This window comes from Tamandua tetradactyla, chromosome 6, assembly GCF_023851605.1.
Source record: "Tamandua tetradactyla isolate mTamTet1 chromosome 6, mTamTet1.pri, whole genome shotgun sequence".
Taxonomy (NCBI): domain Eukaryota; kingdom Metazoa; phylum Chordata; class Mammalia; order Pilosa; family Myrmecophagidae; genus Tamandua; species Tamandua tetradactyla.
Window position 1 is genome coordinate 2,967,570 of NC_135332.1, and position 21,763 is coordinate 2,989,332.

At 42.5% G+C, this 21,763-nt stretch overlaps 1 protein-coding gene across 1 annotated transcript in view; it reads left to right on the forward strand.

The window, feature by feature from the left end:
• Positions 1-1,391: 1,391 nt before the first annotated feature.
• Positions 1,392-21,763, forward strand: part of ITGB3 (integrin subunit beta 3) — a 61,866-nt gene continuing 41,494 nt past the window's right edge. Inside the window, exon 1 of the mRNA XM_077163466.1 lies at positions 1,392-1,492. Within this exon, the coding sequence (XP_077019581.1) occupies positions 1,414-1,492 (79 nt within the window). The 5' untranslated portion in view covers positions 1,392-1,413. The remainder of the gene's footprint in view (positions 1,493-21,763) is intronic.

A 21,763-nucleotide genomic window follows, 5' to 3' on the forward strand; every position in this document is an offset into this window, starting at 1 on the left:
CGTCTACGCCTTGCCCTGGACAGCTAGAGGAAATGGCTGGAGCTCGGGTCTTAAAGCCCAGCTCCAGGAGCCCCACTGGAAATGGCTAGTGATGCTCTGCCTTGATGTGTGCTACCATTAAGATGTTTCCTGATGCTATGGGAGATCTGAGGAGGGAGGGCCCACAGCTGCAGAGGGTCAGGCTGGAGATGGCGGTGGTAGGGCTAGATTACATGGAAGAAATGACATACACCCTGGAAGTTGAATTTTCCAGGTGGAAAAAGAAGAAAGCGGCTCCTGAAAGGCACGGGGTTTGTCTTGCGCTGGGGTAAGAGGAAGGGTGTAGGTGTGAGTCAGAGCTGTCGTCAGGTATCTTGTTTGTCTCAGGAGAGGGCCGGCAGTCTGAAAGCCTTAGGGAAGCCCCGGAGCTGGAGACTGTGAGTTCTTCTGTGAACGGATGCCTCAGGCCTCGTTTCCATTCCTATCAGAGCCTGCCCGGGACCCAGGCCTAGGGGCCTCCATAGCATTTTATCTCTTTTTCCGTGGGCAGTCACCAGGAATCAAACCCCGGTCTCTAGCACTGCAGGTGGGAACTCTGACACTGAGCCATCATTGACCGCCCCCCACTCCACACGCCTTTTTTTCCATAGCATGTTTTCATCTCTGGGCCTCTAGAGGTTTCCAGCCAGAGTTCTGACCCAAGGACTATGGGGTAGGATTCAGGGGAAGAGGTCTTTGCTGAAGACACAATAAAGCCTGTGGATTTCAGTTTGGAAGCAGTACCCTGATTGTGTCCTGAATGATTCATAGGCACCTAATAGGTGCAAGCATTTGTAGGGAGAGGCCCTTTATAGGCCTATTATTACTGCTTACACACGTTTGATCTCAAGCAGTTTACAGTTTGCAGGAAAACAAAACTAACCCAAGAAAAAGTACGGAGCTGGTAGTCAACAAGTGTCTGTTAATCAAATGAATGAAAGTGTGAATGAAAAAAAAAAAAGCTGATGGTACTAATGCAAAGTGTCTCAGGAATTCAGGCAAAAGAGATCAGTGCCAGGTGACTTCCAGGTGTTAGGAGAGCAGCAGGCTCCCACCTTTTCTGACAATACCAAGTGCCCTAGCGCGGACTTCTCGGACCTGGAGGTCTGTGGAGGATGCCCGCACGACCCTCTCCAGCCCTCAGGCCGACCGGCGGATCCACGTGGGCGGAGGCGAAGGGTCGAGATAGCAGCCGCAGTTTCCCACCGCCGGCCCTGGGTTCTCGGTTCAGAAAAAGGCCGGAGGGGAGGAAGCCGGAGTCGGCGGCCCGCCCCGTTGCGTCCCACCCACCACGTCCCCTCCCCTCCAGCTACGGGAAAAGCGGCCGCGGGCGCCACTGCTCGCTGTGGGGCTGGCGGGCGCGGCTGAGGCGGAGTGCGGTGGCAGGGGGACGGGATGAGAGCGCGGCCGCGGTCCTGGCCGCTCTGGGCCACTTTGCTGGCGCTGGGGGCGCTGGCGGGTGTCGGCGTCGGAGGTGAGTGAGGCTTCCCCTGGGCTCCGCGTCCCGCGTCCCGTCGCAGCCAGATCAGCACTTGGAGAGCTGAAAGCCGGACTGGCGCGTCCCTCGCGTCTGCCCTCGTAGTGCGCGGCGCGGGCTGCCATCCCTGGAGCCCGGAGCTGGCCCTTTCACGGGCCGGCGAGGGCAGGGTGAGAGACTCGCGGTGTTTGGAGGTGGGTCCGCTGGACGCGGAAGCCGTTAGCTAGGTTGGAAGCCTTCCCGGGGCGGCTCCGGAGTGAGCGGTGCTGTGGGCGCATCTCCCGGGCGCGCGTTCAGCCTCCGCTGCGCCTTTCACCGCTGGTCCCCGACCTCTAGAGAGAAGACCCGCTCTGGTAGCCGGCGAGGTGGGCCTTCCCGACGCTGCCCCTCCGCACTGGCAGAGACATGTGGTTGTAACTTCTTGGATGGAAATGGATGTGTACGGGCGGATTTTCCAGTTACTTGACATTCCTGTTTCTCCTTGTGTTAGCCTTTCTTCCAAGTGTCGTTACAGCCGCGGGCTCGTTTCAGAGCAGAATGAGGGTCCTGTCCCCAGCAGGGTTCCTGGCGGGCTGCGGGACTTCTGCTTCTGTATCAGAAAGCGGACCTGAAAAACTCTTGATGTTTTCGGGGAGCCACACCAAGGATCTCTGGGATGGTTTGAATCCCTAGTTTTGCCGCTCCCGCTGCTGAGCGCACCATCAGCTGCCAGGGCACTCGGTATTCCGCCGCATTGGTGCTGGGGAACGGGTGGAGGGACCCGGAGTGCGGCCCGTGGTGCTTCCGGGGCCTGGTGAGCTCCCAGGGCGAGCTCTGGCTCCAGGTCCGTCTAGGACGCATGAGTGTGCATGCCTGTATTTTTTATTTTTTTTTTTTTGCAGTTTTTAAAATTTTTTTTTATTAATTAAAAAAATTACAAGAAAGAAACAAACATTCTTAGTATATGCTCATTCCGTTCTACATATATAATCAGTAATTCACAATATCATCACATAGTTCATGCCTGTATTTTTGAGAAAAGCAGCAATTCTCTTTGGAAAACAATTTAGACCATATGGAAGGGATAACAACAACAAAGTACGAACTGATAAGTCAATTTCAAAGGTAACTGTTCAAATTATTGGTGAATGCCTTCAAGACTTATATGTGCAGACAATATATATAAAAGGAGCATACTGGATAGGGCAGCAGCATCTTGATGGAGGAGTATGCTTGATACATAGGTATAGCTGAAAGGTCCCAGGTCATGAAGATTAAAAAAAGATCAACTGATGTCCTCAGCTTGCAGTGAACAGCCTGATTGGTGACTGTCATGCAGAAATGTGAATCCCTGAGATGCTGAGAAATTATAACTTTGGCTCAGATGCTGCCAGCTGCTGATGGGAGAGAGGGGTTGGAGAAATCCACAAGCACAACTCAACTGTCTCATGAGATGCCTGCTTCCATGAACCTAAAACATCTTTTGCATCCACAGCTTCTCATTTCTGAGTGTAACCATATATTTTTTTTTTACAGTTTTAGAAGTAAAGAGGTAACATAAGATAGTGCCTAGCAAGATTCTTCACTCAGTGTTACTGAAGATGAAAGTGTCTTCTCTCCCCGGGTGTATCTTGTGCTGATCTAGTACACATGATTGTAATGACCCATATGGAATTCCACTGCATTGGCATGCCTGTTTGGTTGGCAGTCCTTTGCATGAAAGGTCCTTTAGGAGATCTGTTCACAGATTCATCGTAGTGAATTGGGTGCCTCCCAGAAGTGGTGGATCCAGCTCAGATGCCTTCTGAGAGGCAGGGTAGTGTGGTGGTTGAGAGCAGGGGCTGTTGAGTCAGACCTCCATCAAAAGTGCCCAGTAGAGCAGTTTCTGTTGTATTTGCACCCCTCACCCGGGTGCTGGCGGCAGTGTTGCAGGTGTCATCAGATTCCAGGGGAAGCAGGTGGTGGGCTAAGAGTAGGAGAGTTCTGTTGGGACAGTTTTGAGGGGACACAGAAAGAGCTGGTGGTGGCATGGAGACTGTCCCAGACTAGGAGAGTCTGGTATGGGGAGAAGAGAAGTTTGAGGGTAGAGCTGCATTTTGGATTTTATGTATAAGAATGATCTTTCAAACTTCACCCAAGCAATATTGGATTTTGTGGTTTCCTCATATTTAGGTCTTTATTTTAACCTAGAACCTGATGGATAGTAAGTTTTGTTTGCTCTCACCATCTAAGTTGGTTGATTCTGAGTTGAGGTGCTGATTTTTTCTGTTGAGTTTATATCCCAGCAACTCTTCAACCGAATCTCTCTGCAGGAACCTTCAGGTGAGGGGGGAGGACAGCTATGGTTTAGAGTCGTTGGATACGGTTTGATTCTTGACTTGCTTCTTATTGACTGTGTGACCCTGGAAAAGTGACTTAATCGCTTGGGGTTTCAGTTTCCTGTTTGTAAAGTGGCAGAAACAATACCTTGATGATTACGTTGAGTAAATGAGATAAAGGCACAAAGCAAATATTCAATAAATGGCAACTACTGCTATCATTATTCTTCCGTTCTGTAGAATGTACCATGTAAGGGTGCAAGAGCCATTACTGTTCCGGACATGAGTGCAAACCAGCTCCCAGAACGAGCCTGACAGGGTCCTTTTCCCCACACTTATGTGGAAGGGGCCTCCTCTTATTTCAGTCCATTCCTGTTGGGTGCTTGGCATATTTCAGCTATCTAACCCAGCAAGAACCTACAGGAGGGGGTGAGGACAGCAGAGGCTTTATCCAGGAGAAGATTTCAAGTCCTGACTCTGGGAAAAGAGGAAGATACAGGAGTCCATAAAAGTCCAGGTTCCATGAAGACAAAGACGTGTATTTATGGTCAACATTATCTCCAGTGTTGGCATATAGGCGGCAAAATAAACAGATGTCTATGGAGTGCTACGAAAAGATGTTGAGGGGTGTGGGCTTTACTTTAAGAAGCCTGATATTTGCACATCTTCAATCGTATAAGATCCTAAGTGCTCTAACTGGACACTGTAAAGTATTAGAATACACCTGAGACCATGAATTCTTTGCTGCGCGCTATTGTACCGTTTGGACCACTTAGGATGCTGGAAACTCAGTGGACTCCCTGTGAATTATCTTCCTGTTTTCCTTCCTGGGAGGAGCAAGGCAGGAGCACGTACTCCCCTGGACCTGCCTCAAACCTTTGAGGGTAAGGGCAAAGGTGAGGCGTGGGGGAGGCCTCCTGGGGACAGCACAAGATGGGGTGAGGAGGCCACAGTGAGGAGGGGAAGTCTGGATATGACACTGGAATTTCCTAATAGAAATTCCTCCTCTGCAACTCTGCACCCCACTAATGACTTCCGGTTATCATCTCCTCCCATCCCCAAGAATCCTTCTGCCCTTGTTGGCAGGAAGAGCCAGGAAGTGTGCCCACAGGAACCACAACTCATGAATCAGCAGACAGATAATTAACTGGGAAGTGAGTGAGCAGCTTCAGGGCTAAACCGCTTGCCTTGGTCCAGCCCTCTCTGCTGCCCGCAGAGCTGGCTTGCTGCTTCACCTCATCGCCTCTTCTTTCCCTGAACCTTGGCCCTTCTGAGTGGGAAAAATATTATACCTGGTGGAGCTCAGGTCACTAGTGGAAATGAAGGTGGGAGCAGGGAAATGACATAGCTCAGGGGAACCGCTTATTTCTGCTGAGTAAAATGCTGGCATTTATGTAAATGTGAGGCTCCTCAGCAAAACATTTATAAAATCTGCCTTTCTCTCCATGCACAGCGTATCCCCAGAAACACTTTTTTTTAATTACAAATTTGCTCTATTGAGGTATAATTAACAATCAGTAAAAATTTGTCCTTTTTTAGGCATATAGTTCTATGAATCTTGACAACTGTATATTTGAATATTTCCATCACCCAAAAAAGTTTTGTTAAGCCCCTTTGTAATTAATCCCTATCCCCACCTCCAGTCCCTGGCAACACCGATCTACTTCCTGTCCCTATAGTTTTAGCTTTTCTAGAAAGTCATATATGTGAAATCACACAATGCTGTCTCTAATCCTGGCTTATTTCATTAGCGTAATTCATTTGAGATTTATCCATATTGCATGTATCACTAGCCTGTTCCTTTTTATTATTAAGTGGCATTCCATTGTATGAATGCACTACCATTTACGTATCCACTAATAAATTGCCTTTTTTGACAATTAATGAAGTCACTATAAACATTCGTGTATAGATTTTTGTGTAAACATGTTTTATTACTTTTGAGTTAATAACCAGAAGTGGGATTGCTGGGTTTTATGGTATGTCTAACTTAAAAAAAAATTGCCAAACTATTTTCCAAAGTGGCTGTCCTGGTTTGCATTCCCACCAGCAATATATGAGAGTTTCAGATACTCTGCATTGTTGCTACCACTTGATATCGTCAGTTTTAAAAAGTTTAGAGGGCCGTGGTGGCTCAGCAGGCAAGAATGCTTGCCTGCTATGCCAGAGGACCCAGGTTTGATTCCCGGTGCCTGGTCATGTTAAAAAAAAAAAAAAAAAAAAACACTGTAGAAAGTTTAGATATTGTAATAGGTATGTAGTGATATCTCATTATTGCTTTAGTTTGCCTTTCCCTAATGGCTAATGATATAGAGCATCTTTTATGTGTTTATTTGCCATATGTGTATTTTCTCTGGTAAAAAATTTGTTCAAATCTTTAGCCCATTTTTGTGTGTGTGTGTGCTGTATGGAAGGGGTAACATTTCATTCTTTTTCCATGTAAGTATCCCCTTATTGCAGCAGCACCATTTGTTGAATTTTTGTTTGGTTGGTTTTTTATTTGTTTTGTTTGTTTGTTTAGGAAGTGCACGGGCCGGGAATCAAACTCAGGTCTCCTGCAAGGCAGGCAAGAATTCTACCACTGAACTACCTTTGCACTCCCCTTTAGCCCACTTTTTAATTCGATATTTATATCCTTCTTTTTGTGCTGCAAGAATTTTTTTTTTAATTCTTCTTTAGTTTTTAAAGGCTTTTTATTGTGTAATAGAACATCTATACAAATAAAAGAAAGAAGAAGCAATAATTTTCAAAGTACACTCTCAGAGTTTGTTATGGGTTTCCGTTCTTCTATTTCAGATTTTTCCTTTTAGCTGCTCCAAAACACTGGAGGCTAAAAGAAATATCAGTATAGTGATTCAACAGTCATAATTGTTTGTTAAATCATATTTTCTCTGTTATATCTCCTCCTTCTCCTTTGATCTTTCTCCATATCTATAGGGATCTTTAGGCAATACCCATTCTGACTTTTTCATGTTGAGAAGGGGTGCTGACACCAAAGAATAGGAGAATGTAATTAATTGGTAATCTTGGAAAGGCTTGTCCCTCTGGGTTTCAGGATTTATCTGGCCTAGGAACCCTCTGGAAATTATAGGTTCCAGGAAAGCAAACTCAGTGCATGCAACTTTTATAGAGTCTCAGCTCGAGCCCCAGGTGTTCTTCAGGGTTAACAGGAATGGTTTTGGTTGGAGTTTGACAAACCATAGTAATGATCACTATCTAACTGAAACTTACATAGGAGTAGCCTCCAGAATAGCCTCTTGACTCTATTTGATCTGTCTTAGGCACTGATGCCTTTTTACGCTTCTTTTCCCCTTTTTGGTCAGGTAGGTTGTGTTGATCCAGATTCATCCCTCAGAGTTATGATCCAGGTTGTCAGGGAGAGTCTCATCCCTGAATGTCATTTCCCATGTAGTGGGGAGGGTAATGATTCTCCTTGCAGAATTGGGCTTAGAGAGAGAGAGAGAGAGGCCACATTTGAGCAACAAAAGCGGTTTCTTGGAAGCAACTCTTAAGCCTTGTTATAGGTAGTGTTAGCTTTTCTATTACAGAAATAAGTTTCATAAGGGCAAGCCTCAAAATCTAGGGCTTGGCCTATTTTCTTGGGAGTCCCCAATGGTTGAGGGAGCGGGTACCTGGGGTTTCCCAGATGGGAAAGTTTAATAGTTGTTTTTTTTTTTCCCCTTCAGACCCTCAAGGGACTTTACCAATACTTTTTAGTTATCAGCCCACCATAGTCTGAGATATTTGTAATTACATTACAATGTGTAGACGTTCAAGGCTTCGTTCCCCGTCTGGACTCTAGGAGTTTGGGTTGTTTAAATTAGCTACCCAGACAGGTTGATTTAAAAGATGATATATGATATACATATATATATGATATATATATCATCTTTACCTTGTATTCTGATTTGCCTTAGTCCCAGGCAGATTGGCTTCTTTTTTTATCTCTAATAGAGGCCTGATATTGTTTTGATTATTTTAACTATTATTGTATATAGCTATGCTAACTTGCAGGGCTGCAGCACTCCATTTCTGGGTCACAGAGTTACTCAAAGTTCTAAGGAAATACCAGCTGATACACATTGTGCTGGTTTGAAACGATGCATGTTTCCCCTAGAAAAGCCATGTTTTAATCAAAATCCCATTTCATAAAGGTAGAATAATCCCTATTCAACACTGTATGCTTGAAACTGTAATCAGATCATCTCCCTGGATGATGTGATTTAGTCAAGAGTGGTTGTTAAACTGGATTAGGTGACAACATGTCTCCACCCATTTGGGTGGGTCTTGATTGGTTTATTGGAGTCCAATAAAAGAGGAAACGTTTTGGAGAATGGGAGATTCAGAGAGAGCAGAGAATGCTGCAGCACCACGAAGCAGAGAGTTCACCAGCCAGCAACCTTTGGAGATAAAGAAGGAACATGCCTCCCGGGGAGCTTCATGAAACAGGAAGCCAGGAGAGAAAGCTAGCAGATGACGCTGTGTTCACCATGTGCCCTTCCAGATGAGAGAGAAGCTCTGACTGTGTTTGCCATGTGCCCTTCCACTTGAAAGAGAAACCCTGAACTTCATCAGCCTTCTTGAACCAAGGTATCTTTCCCTGGATACCTTAGAGTGGACATTTCTATAGACTTACTTTAATTGGGTCAGTTTCTTGGCCTTAGAACTATAAACTAGCAATTTATTAAATTCCCCCTTTAAAAAGCTATTCCATTTCTGGTATATTGCATTCCAGCAGCGAGCAAACTAGAGCACACATATAGCTCAGTGTCTTAGAATCTAGAAATACACTTATAAGTTCAGACCTAAATGTGACTGCTATGGAGGCTTACAGTCTAGGCTGCAATTTTCATATAAGTATTTTCTGAAAGAGACCTTAGCATATTTGTTGTTTTGTTTCTGGCTTATTTTTCACAGCACATTGTCCCCAAGGTTTATTCAGTTTGTTGTGTGCCTTTTGACATCCTTCCTTTTTGTAAGTGCACTGTATTCCATCATATAAATGTATCATAGTTCACCATTCTGCTTCTCAGTCATTGTACTCTTTGGCTCCTTCCATCTGTTAGACATCATGGATGATGTCCAGGATAAAAAAAACATGGCTTACAGTATCCTCACTTGGTTGTACAATCAGCAGCACTCTCAATTTTAGACAATTTTCGTTGGTCCATAGTGACAAGGAACCAACAAACAGAGCGTCACCAAATATCCCATCAAAACTATCCCTTATAACTTTTTCCTCCCTCCCAATTAGTTGCCTCTGGTAGTACTGTGGTACTGTTAGTGTCTTTCTGTTAAGTGTTGGCCATCGCATGCATTTTTAGTTTCCCCCCATACCCCTTGTGCCGGTTTGAAAATATATATTCCAGAAAGCCATCTTTTAATCCTGATACAATCTTGTGGAGGTAGCTGTTTCTTTTAATCCTAATTTAATACTGCAGGTTGGACACTTTTTGATTAGATTATTTCTGTGGTGATGTGGCACCCCCAATTGATTAGATAGGTGGGTCTTGATTAGTTTCCTGGCGTCCTTTAAAAGAGGAAACATTTGGGAGAGTTTAGAGCCTACAGGGTGAGCGCCGAAACTTCAGAACAGAGCTGATACAGATGCCGACACTTGGAGAACAGAGACACAGATGTTTGAAGATGCTTGGGGCCTGGCAGACGTTGCCATGAGATGTTAAGCAAGTCAGAACCTGGAGAGAGCCAAGGGAAGCCAAGAGATGCAGGCCAGTCCCAGAAAAGCAAAGTGAGGAGCCCCCACAAGAACAGAGGCTGAAAGCAGTAGAGCCCAGGAGCAAGGGACTAGAAGATGCCAGCATGGGACTACCCAGCTGACAGAGGTGCTTCTGATGCATTGGTCTTCCTTGAATTAAGTCGTTCTAGCTCTGGTATATTGCATTCTGGCAGCTTGCAAACTAAAACGCTCTTTTACTATTGACTCTTTGTCCAATAATAAACCTTTGAAATAGTTCATGTGAGAACTTATTTATAATTTTAGATTTAAAATTATACAATTTTGTATAATTGTATCAGTGGGATTAAATGGCGCTATACATTGCCTTTCAATTATATTCACCTTCAATATGGCAATGTTATTTCTAACCCCACTAATTAGTTACCATCACTTTTATCCATTCCCTTGCATTTAAGTTCAAACTCTTTGGGTAGCCTTTCCTCTGTCTCTAGCTTTTGTGTTACCTCTAGGTCTGCTGTATTCTACAGTGTAACCTCTGAGATTACCTTTACCAGAGTCATAATAGTGAAGTTATATAGTATCTGTCCTTTTGTGTCTGACTTATTTCACTCAGCATTATGTCCTCAAGGTACATCCACATTTTCATATGCTTTGGGACCTCTTTTTGTCTTACTGCTGCATAATATTCCATCATGTATGTATGTGTACACACACACAAACCCACACACACATACATACCACACGTCGTTTATCCACTCGTCTGTTGATGGACACTTGGATTGTTTCCATCTTTTGTCAACTGTAAATAGTGCTGCTGTGAACATCAGTGTGAAAATGTCTGTGTCACTGATTTTAGCTGTTCTGGGTATACATTGAGTATTGGTCTTGCCATGCCCTAGGGCAACTCAATATTTTGTTTTCTGAGGAATCGTTAAACTGTTTTCCACAGCCCCTGCCCCATCATACATCCCCCCCAACAGTGAATTAGTGTTCCAGTTTCTCCACATTCTCTCTAACAGTTGTAGTTTTTTGTTTGTTTAATAGTAACCATTCTTATAGGTGTGAGGTGATCTCTCATTGTTGTTTTGATTTGCCATTCCCCTTATTGTTGGTGAAAATGAGCATCTCTTCATGTGGTTTTTTAGCCATTTGTATTTGCACTTCAGAAAAGTGTCTATTCATATCCTCTATGTATTGCAAGAATTTAAAATATATATATAATGACCAGCAGTCTTTGAGTAGATAGGTGGTTTGCAAAAATTTTCTCCCAGTTTGTAGCTTGCGTTTTCGTTGTTTGATAGTTTCCTTTAAAGGCAGACATTTTCAGTTCTGATGAAGTTCAGTTTATTAAGGTTTTCTTTTATGGGTTGTTCTTTTGGTGTCCTATCTAAGACATCTTACCCAAACCAAGGTTGCAAAGATTTCTTTTTCTTAAGCTTTCTTCTGTTTTTTTTTTTTTTTTTTTCAGTTTAACAATTTACATGTAGGCTTATGGTCCATTTTGTATTAAATATTGTTTGTGTGCCAGGTATGGGTTGAGGCTCATTCTTTTTTTGTATGTGGATGGCCAAGCTAGAAATACTCTAGCTTTTTCAGAAATATTCTAGCTTTTTCTTCAGGAGTGCGCTTTCACAGACCAAGTCAGGAAGGACCTCTTAGATGGTGTTCATATCCATTAAACCCATCATTCCGAACGTAGCCAGGGAAGGTTTCAAAAAGAGGGTATTTCCATTTCAATGTCCTAAACATATTTAATCTTGATTCGTGTCAAGATTTATAATCATTCTAATCAAGGAGACATTTTTGTTCATGAGAATCATAGACCTGTTCTAAGAGTCTCCTAGAGGCTTCCCTGTCTTCCTTGGGTCTTGCGGAAGCAGCAGGATTAGAACAGTTAAACCCTTGAATTAACGTCCAGTTTGCAATTTCTAAGTTTTTAATTGGATAGATGTGTTAGAGCCATGTATAGATGTGTTAGAGCCATGTATAAACCATTTATTAGATTTCCCAAGTGCAACTATTTAAAGACTTCAGGATATTGGGAAGGATTTTGCAGCAATCAGCACTTTCATTATTCTTGGTCCTAAGAACGATGGGTATTTTGTGACCAAATACGGTTATGTCACACTCTTTGGAGTCAGGAGCTGTTAAGTAAGCCTGAGGCTATGCTACCTTTTTTGGGTAGCATCTCTGAAAAAACCAACCCAGAAAGTCTTCCTTTCTGTTTTTTTTTTTTTTTGTCATGTTCCCACAAAAAAGACGACACACACGCACACATACACACATGCTACTGCTCCACCGTTGTACCGTAGTGTTTCTCATTTTAGTTAGTAGAGATGTTCAAACATTCAAGGAGAGAAAGTTCTTTTTATTTATTTTTACTTTAACTTTTTTTTACTAGAGTAGTTGTAAGTATACAGAGAAATAGTGCAGGAAGTACAGAGTTCCTGACAAGCCCCCCTCCACTTTCTCTATTGTTAACATTTTGCATTAGTGTAGTACATTTGCTATGATTGATGAACCAGTATTATTATAATTCTATTAATCATAACCCATAGTTTACATTATGGTTCACTCTTTGTGTTGTACAGTTCTATGGGTTTTTTTTAAATTTTATTCTAAAAATGTACATACAACATAAAATTTCCTATTTTAACCACTTTCAAGTAACAATTCAGTGGTCTTAATTATATTTGCAGTGTTGTACTACCATCACCACCATCCATTGCCAAAACGTTTCATCACCCCAAACAGAAACTCTGTAACAGTTAAGCATTTACTCCCATTTCCCATCCACCCCTACCCCTGATAACTTTTACTCTAATTTATGACTCTGAAATTGCACATTCTAGTTATTTCATATAAATGAACTCATACAATTTTTGTCCTTTTGTGTCTGACATTTCACTTAACATGATGTCTTTAAGGTTCATCCATGTTGCAGCATGTTTTAGAGCCTCGTTCCTCCTTACAACTGAATAATATTCCATTGTATGTATATACCAAATTGCTTATCCATTCATTTTTTAATGGATGTTCTAGTTTGCTAGCTGCCAGAATGCAATATACCAGAAATGGAATGGCTTTTGAAAGGGAATTTAATAAGTTGCTAGTTTACAGATCTAAGGCTGAGAAAATTAAACAAGGCTATAGAAATGTCCAATCCTGAGCATCTAGGGAAAGATATCTTGGTTCAAGAAGGCCGATGATGTTCAGGGTTTCTCTCTCAAGTGAGAAGGCACATGGCGAACACAGTCAGGGCTTCTCTCTCAGCTGGAAGGGCACATGGCGAACAAGGCATCTGTTCTAGTTTGCTAACTGCCAGAATGCAATATACCAGAAACAGAATGGCTTTTAACAAGGGGAATTTAATGAGTTGCTAGTTTACAGTTCTAAGGCCGAGAAAATGTCCCAATTAAAACAAGTCTATAGAAATGTCCAGTCACAGGCATCCAGGGAAAGATACCTTGATCAAGAAGGCCGATGAAGTTCAGGGTCTCTCTCCCAAGTGAGAAGGCACATGGCGAACACAGTCAGGGTCCCTCTCTCGGCTGGAAAGGTATATGGCGAATACGGCATCATCTGCTAGCTTTCTCTCCTGGCTTCAGGTTTCATGAAGCTCCCCGGGAGGCGTTTTCCTTCTTCATCTCCAAAGCTCACTGGCTGGTGGACTCTCTGCTCTCTCTGAATCTCTCATTCTCCAAAATGTTTCCTGTTTTATAGGACTTCAGAAACTAATCAAGGCCCACTCAAATGGGTGGAGACATGTCATCCCCTAATCCAGTTTAACAACCATTCTTGACTAAATCACATCATCCAGAGAGATGATCTCATTACAGTTTCAAACATACAGTATTGAATAGAGATTATTCTGCCTTTATGAAATGGGATTTATATTAAAACATGGCTTTTCTTAGGGGGCATGCTTCCTTTCAAACCAGCACAGCGTCATCTGCTAGTTTTTCCTCCTCGCTTCCAGTTTCATGAAGCTCCCGGGAGGTATTTTTCTTCTTCATCTCCAAAGGTTGCTGGCTTGTGGACTCTCTGCTTCGTGATGCTGCAGCATTCCGTTCTCTCTACGAATTTCTTTCATTCTCCAAAATGTTTCCTCTTTTATAGGACTCCAGAAACTATGAAGACCCACCCAAATGGGTGGAGACATGTCGTCACCTAACCCAGTTTAACAACCACTCTTGATTAAATCACACATCCAGGGAGATGATCTGATTACAGTTTCAAACATACAGTATTGAATAGGGATTATTCTGCCTTTACGAAATGGGATTTAGATTAAAACATGGCTTTTCTAGGGGACATACATCATTTCAATCCAGCACAATGGACTCTTGGGTTTCTTCCACTTTTTGGCAATTGTGAATAATACGTCTCTGAAAATGGGTGTGCAAATATCTGTTTGAGTCTCTGCTTTCAAATATTTTGGGTATATACCTAGAAGTGGGATTGCTGGCTCATATGGTAGTTCTATACTTAACTTTTTTTTTTTACATGGGAAGGCACCGGGAATCGAACCCGGGTCCTCAGGCATGGCAGGCAAGCACTCTTACCTGCTGAGCCACCGTGGCCCGCCCTATACTTAACTTTTTATGGAACCACCAAACTATTTTCTACAGTGGCTGCACCATTTTACATTCCCATCAACAATGTATGAGGATTCCTATTTCACTATATCGTCACCTAGACTTGTTATTTTCTGTTTTTTTCAATAATAGCCATTCCAGAGGGTGTGAAGTGGTATTTCTTTGTGGTTTTGATTTGCATTTCCCTAGTGGTTAATGATATTGAACATGTTTTCCTGTGCTTATTGGCTATTTGTATATTTTCTCTGGAGAAATGTCTATTCAATTCCTTTGCCTATTTAAAAATTTGGGTTATTTGTTATTGAGTTTATAGGAGTTCTTTATATATTTTGGATTTTAAACCCTTACCATACATATGGTTACCAAATATTTTCTCCCTTTCTATAGGTTGTTTTTTTACTTTCTTTATAATGTCTTTGCACAACTTTTTAATTCTGATGAAGTCCGATTTATCTATTTTTTTATTTTGTTGCTAATGCTTTTGGTGTAAAGTTTGAGAATCCATTGCCTAATACAAGGTCTTGAAGATGCTTCCCTATATTTCTTCTAGGAGTTTAATAGTTCTGGTGTTTGTATTTAGGTCGTTGATCCATTTTGAGTTGATTTTTGTATGTGGTTTGAGGTAGGAGTCCACCTTCATTCTTTTGCAAATGGAGATCCAGTTTTCCCAGCACTATTTGTTGAAGAGACTATTCTTATCCAATTGAGTGGTTTTCTCCACCTTGTCAAAAAGTACCTTGGCCATAAATATGAGGGTTGATTTTTGAGTTCACAATTCAGTTCTGTTGGTCTATATGCCTGCCCTTGTGCCAGTACCATGCTATATTGATTACTGTGGCCTTATAATAAGTATTTTTTCCCCCCGGCAACACACTTATTTCAAACAGCATGAGGTTTTTGTTTGTTTGTTTGTTTGTTTTTGTTTGTTTGTTTTTAATATAAGCTTTAAGATTGGGAGTGAGAGTCCAATTTCGTTCTCCTTTTTCAAGTTGTCTTTGACTATTTGGGGTTCCTTACACTTCCATATAAATTTGATGATTGGCTTTTCCATTTCTGTGAAGAAGGCTTTTGGAATTTTCGATAGCATTGAATCTTTAAGTTGATTTGGTTAGAATTGAATATTAATGATGATTTTTAGTCTTCCAATCCGTGAATGCGGACTATACTTCCATTTATTTAGGTCTTTGATTTCTTTCAGGAATGTTTTGTAGTTTTCTGAGTAAACCTCCTTTACATTCTTAGTTAAATTTATTCCTAGAGTTTTTATTCTTTTAGTTGTTATTGTAAATGGAATTTTTTTCTTGATTTCTTCTTCTGATTGTCAATTACAAGTGCATAGAAACATTACTGATTTGGGGGTGTTGATTTTGTACCCGGCCACTTTGCTGAATTCGTTTATTATTTCTAGTAGCTTTGTTATAGATTTTTCAGAATTTTCTGTACATAAGATCATGCCATCTGTAAACAGGGAAAGTTTCACTTCTTTCTTTCCAATTTGGATGCTGTTTATTTCTTTCTCTTGCCTAATTACTCTAGATAGAACTTCGAGTACAGTATTGGGTGACAGTGGGCCCTAGGCATCTTTTCATGTCAGTTTATGTTTTCCCATCATTTTGCCAAGAGCTATAATTCTAGCCAAAGGGCTTACTGTCATATTGATGTGGCAGAATTTACCTAACCAATTTCTGTTCCCAATATTGGGTTCATTCCCCATTATTTGTTACTACAAATAAATCTACAAGGGATAGCCTTATTGATTTATTACGCATCCTTGTGCACGTGTTTTTGTTTTTTGTTTTTTTTAACATGGGCAGGCACCGGGAATCGAACCCGGGTCCTCTGGCATGGCAGGCAAGCATTCTTACCTGCTGAGTCATTGTGGCCCGCCCTGTGCAAGTGTTTTTGCATGGTAAATTACTTGAACTAAATTTGCTGGATCAAAGGGCTTGAATATCTTAAATTTAAATTTTAGCAGTGTTGCACAAATTGTCTTCTAAAATGGTTTGAACCAATTTGCCTTCCCACCAAGAAGGGCTGCCAGCAAAGACTGGTACAACTGCTGCCTGCTGCCTGCTGGCCACACCCATGAGACATGAGCTGGGGGAGGAAAGCAGAAAAACTGGATAGTTAGATGCCAAAGAGGTCACTAACAGGACACCGCTGGGCTGGGTCACAAGCAGAGCTTGGTTGTACCAAGCCTGCCTCTGCTGTACACTGAATGATTCAACCAGGAGGTGCGGACTGTGTTAACAAAATTTTCCAGAAACCTAAGATGCAGCATTTGAATTAAATATCAGTTAGTTCATGTTCTAGTTCACTAGCTGCGGGAATGCAACACCAGAAACAGAATGGCTTTTGAAAGGGGTAATTTATTAAGTTGCAAGTCCACAGTTCTAAGGCCATGAAAGTGTCCCAACTAAAGCAAGGCTGTAGAAATGTCTAATCTAAGGCATCCAGGGAAAGATACCTTTGTTCAAGAAGGCCGATGACGTTCAGGGTTTCTCTCTCAACTGCATGGGCACATGGCAAACAGGCGGCATCTTCTAGCTTTCTCTCCTGGCTTCTTGTTTCTTGAAGCTCCCCCAGGGGCATTCTCTTTCTTCATTTCAAAAGGTCGCTGCACTCTGTGGCTCTCTCAGATCTCAGGCCTTTCTCCAAAATGTTTCCTCTTTTAAAGGATTCCAGGAAACTAACCAAGACCCACATGGACTGGGTGGGGGTCACATCTCCCTCTGTTCAGAAATTAGTACCCACAACTGGGCAAGCCACATCTCCAAGGAGATAATTCAATCAAGTTCCCAATATACAGCACTGAATAGGGTTTAAGAGAAATTGTTACTCCCACAAGATTGGATTAGGATTAAGGATGGCGTTTCTAGGGCACACAGCACAGTCCATTAGGAAGGAATAGCCACGTGTGCAATGTCATTATTTGAGGGGTCTTGGGCCCTAGGATTCCAGGCCTCCTAGCTTATTGGTCACCCAGTTTATTCCTTCTAGTTGGAATATATACTTCCACGGTTGGCTACTCCTTCAAGGCCATCTAATCCAACACCAGTCATTTTACAGAGAAGCAGAAAGGGAGCCCCTGAGATATGAAGGAACTTGCCCAAGATCACACAGCTCGTTTAGTGGCATGGGCAGGGCCTAGCCCTGGGTGCACCTGCCTCCTGGCCTGGGTGATTTCTCATATCTTGGCAGAGACAAAGTGCCCTCCTACCTGATGCTGAGGTGGAGGGCTGAGCAATGGACATTTCTTGTTCAGGAAGAGATTGAAATGAAGGTAAGGACGAAGGAAATGAACATGTATTGAGCATCCACTATGGGTGGTTCTTTCACATATGTTACTCCATTTAATCCCAGCAACTCATGAGGTAGGTATTATGCTCGTATTTGGGAGCATGGGGGAAAAGAAATGGCTGTGTGGGGTTGCCCAGTGCTTGGTTGAAGTAGCTGGGCTAGACCTGTGAAGTCTCAGGAACCAATTATAAGTTCATAGATAGAGATGTGACATATAGTCAAGGAGTCACGTGGCCCTAGAGCATCAGAGAGCTGAGGGTAAGTGCCTGAGGTCACACAGCCTGCTGACGTCCTGCACTTTTTCTACCCCCTCCACTCTTATGCAGTAATATTGTTCAGTGCTTTAATGTTCCTACCGTTAAGTTTTTTCCCCAGGGGCTGGGTGTTAACTTTAAAGCATAACCCCATAGAGGGCAAGACTCTTTAGAGGATAGACTTTCTGCAGTGTTCAGTGCATGGCCACCTAATTAACCCAGTTGGAGATGATAAACAGTCATGATGCGGTTTCAGTTAAAAGGGCAGGGCCTACTAGCTGAAGGGTCACTGAAAGAGTATGACCAGTGGTTAAAACATTTGACCAAAAGCCTCTCCCTTTTCCCTCCATGCCCCACATGTAATCTATCAGCAAGTCCTTAGACTATATCTAGTATTACCACTTTGCGCCATCGTCATCCAAATACAAAACACCGCCATCTGTTGGCTCCCTCCCTTCAATGCTTAGTATTCCTTTATCTTCCTTTATTTTCTTTAAGTACTTGTCATTGTTTTAAATTGTACTTTTTTGTTATGTATGTATTTGTTTTTAATCTCCTCACTAAAATTTAAGGTCCGTAAGAGCAGGGGCTTTGCTTAGTTCGTCAGTGTAGCTCTGGTGCCTGGCCAGGTGTTGAGTAAATGAATGAATGAATCATGACACCGTTGCTATATATATTGGTAGAAAAATATAAAGCTGAAATAACCATCTTTCCATTACCCACAGGTGGGTTAACCATAGCAAAGTTTTTATCCCTGTCTGGCTTCTCTCAATCATCCAAAGTATTTCAGAGCATTGTCTCTTAAAATCAAGTTATATTTGCTATAGAAATGCAGCACCATTTTAATATTGGTGGAGATAAATTCCAAACAAATGCCTTCCAATGTTAAAACGCCATATTTAATTGGCTCTGTTGCCCCCCCCCCGTTTTAAACATCTCTGAACTCAGAATGTGTCTTACCTCAGTAGTCTTAGGTTATTTGCATTCCCTGCTGTTTGAGGCAATCCCTACTGGAATTTTTTGCTCGGAGTACAGAACTCTACCATTCTGCTGCCTTTCGTGTACTTGGGTTATTGAGCTGCTGCCAAATTTAATAGCGGCACCAAAGTAAAATAAACTTTGTTAATAATTTGCTCTAGAGAAACCATGTATGTGTACGTAGGGTAGTTAGCATGAGACATTTTGTTCTTTGATGACTCATCCAGCTAGGTGACTGCAATAGAAGATGAGGCATCTCCTGAGTCACCCAGGGTCCCCATGGACGTAATTGGGAAGTGACTGCTCAAAGGTCAGTGGCAGGGCTGGGGACCTAGGCCAGAACTCCTCTCTGGCACACAATGAGAGATATGCCCATGGTGCTTGCAGTAGAATCATCCTCTCTTCCTGCTGAATACTTCTCAGCTCTGACTTAAACTCATCCTAAAGTCCGCTGACATCATTAGGGACGCCTGCTCCTGCATGCTGAAAATCTTGTCTTATTAGACAACATACTCTCAGAATAGCCTTCATTGACATATTTAGTTCCACCTCCCTTCCTTTTTTCTTTTTTTCTCCATTTTTCCCACTCTTTGTCTCTCTTCTTATTCTTTGAGTCAGGCTGATGTTCCAAACCACAGCCTGCTAGTTCTACTTTCCAGGCAAAATTCTTGGCTCTCTTGTCCATCTCTTCCGATTGGCCCTCTCTTCTTGGTAATTCCTCCCAGACTGGGTTTTTGAATGCTAATATTCCTAATCCAGATTTGAAAATTGATCATTTTACTCTAGTCTGGTGCTTTCTTTCCTTTTTTTTTCTGTTGTGTGTCTCTTTTTCTTTTATTAATTATAATATTAAGTGTAAAATGTTAATGTTCTTTATCACCTGAATGTTGTTCTGTCATACAGATACATTAAAATTTACTGAACTAATTCCCAATAGTTGAACATTAAAGTGCTTTTCAAATTTTTATCATTAGAGGTAACTTGGCTGTAAATTAGTATGCATATGTTTTTTGTGTACACCTCTGATTTCCTTGGGACAAATTAAAGAATTTAATCACTGGGTTAAAGAATACCTCTCCCTGTTCAGGGAATACTCAGCTGTGCATATAGTCCTCTGTACAATGATGCCTTCAAGTCAAAAGAAATAAAAGTAAAACATTTACCTGCCCTAAACCAGCTCGGGACTCAGGATAGCAATAGCAACAACAACTGTAGCAGCAACAGCAGCATTTATTGAGCACTTCCTCTGTGCAGCCATTGTGCTTTTTAAGGATTAGTTCATTTAATCCTTGTAACTCCCTTGTGAGGTTGCGGTTCAGGGATAGCCTGCCTGCTTGCCTGCTCTGGCTAGGCTGTCAGGAAAGGGCTGCTAGGACTTTGTCGATTCTTTTCGATGAAGCTGTATTGGAGATCACCCTTCTCCAGGAGGGCTGAGTCTGGGTCACTTTGGCCAAACAGGAACGTAGGCTGGAAACAGAGGCCCAAATGCCTTCCACATGTTCAGGAGGGTGGAGCAGCTTCAAGCAGCAGCAGCTCATTGAATCAATATGGCCCAGGCACAGTCTTCTGATGAGTCAGTCACTTTCAGCTTCTGCATTCCAGGGAAAAACTGCCCTTGATGGCAGGACTTGGTGGTGGTGGGGGGCGGGGACTAGGGGGGGATCATTGGTTCTCATGAAACCAACCTGTGATTCATTAAGAAGAAATAGTAAGGGGAACTTGGTAACCATGACTCCCAAGGCATGACTTCCTGATGAATAAATCCCGCAGCTTGTCTTATCCTCCGGGGTCAGGGACGGCCAGTTTATTGGGAGGGGGTCTGCAGTTATTTATTTTGCATCTGGCAAGGCTTTCTAGTGCGGCTGCAAGTCAGGAACTCATAAAGAAATGCTGATTTTAGAATGAATGGATGGATAAATGGTAGACTGGGAAACGTTTTCCAAAATAATTTGACAGTGCCCTTACCCCCTACTGTCTTTTCTCTTCCTGCTCTTCCTGCAGTCTTCTTGTGCTTTTCTCCCTAGTGAAAATCAATGGACTTTATATCTGGAATCCCCACTCCTACCCCAAATGCCAGTTTTCCCATGGAAACTCCAAAAAGGGAGTCAGATGCCTAAAATAGTTCAGACTCATGCTCCTCTTGGAACTCTTCCGACGAGCAACGAAGGAGGGCTGTCTTCACATCTGGCCGGGAGACCACAATTGTGATACCAGGAGATGGCTAGACAGCCCTTCTGGCTGCATTGTTGGTTCTGAACATTCACATATTCCAAATCTGGCAGCTCTGGGAAGACCGGCTACCTTTCTTCCATAACAGCCATTGCATGGCTGAGGGCTGCCCTAACTCAGATGCTTAGGCTCAGGTGTGGGAGCACTGTCAGAATCCTATCCTATAGACTTTGTGTTTTAAGCCAGAGGGAAGAACCCCGGAAATTACTTAGGGGGTTATGATGGAATCCATTTGCAGAATTTTTAGAGTTGGGCAAGGCCTTTGAAGTCAAACAGACCCAAGGCTCTGAGGAAACCTGGGGCTTCTGGGAGGTGCTTCACAGATTGTGTAGTATAATCTAGTGTTTTGGGCGAGAATGAAGGTTTACGTTGTCTGAGCAGCTGTTTCAACCTATTTACATATTTCATATTGAAATCTATGCGCAATTTTTAGAAATGAGTTCTGTTCCTTAAGCAAAACAATACAACAATTCTGATCTAGCCCAACACCTTGAGTTCTAAGTCAATTCAACAATATTCATTGAGTATCTCCTGGAGCTGGGCTGGGGAGGGCAGGACCAGCCTCAAGGGTCTTAAAATCTATTGGATGGCAGTGGGAAGGCAGATAAAAAAAGTACTTTTAGTACGGTAGGAATATTAGAGTTCAGAAAACAGGGTTAGAGAAATTAAATGACCCATCCATGGCCACGTTATTAGTAGGTTGTTCAATTAGGACCGTGGTCTACTGATTATGTCTGTACCCTTTCTGCAAGATCCCTCTGCCTCTCTGGTGAGACCCTGAACTGGATATTGTTAAAGTGTAATTTTCAAAGAGTATAAAGCTAGACTCCCATACAAATATAAAATGACCCTATTTCAGATTTTTTTCAACTTATTTTTAGTGAGGGAGCCAGTAAGATATTAAGACTAGTTCA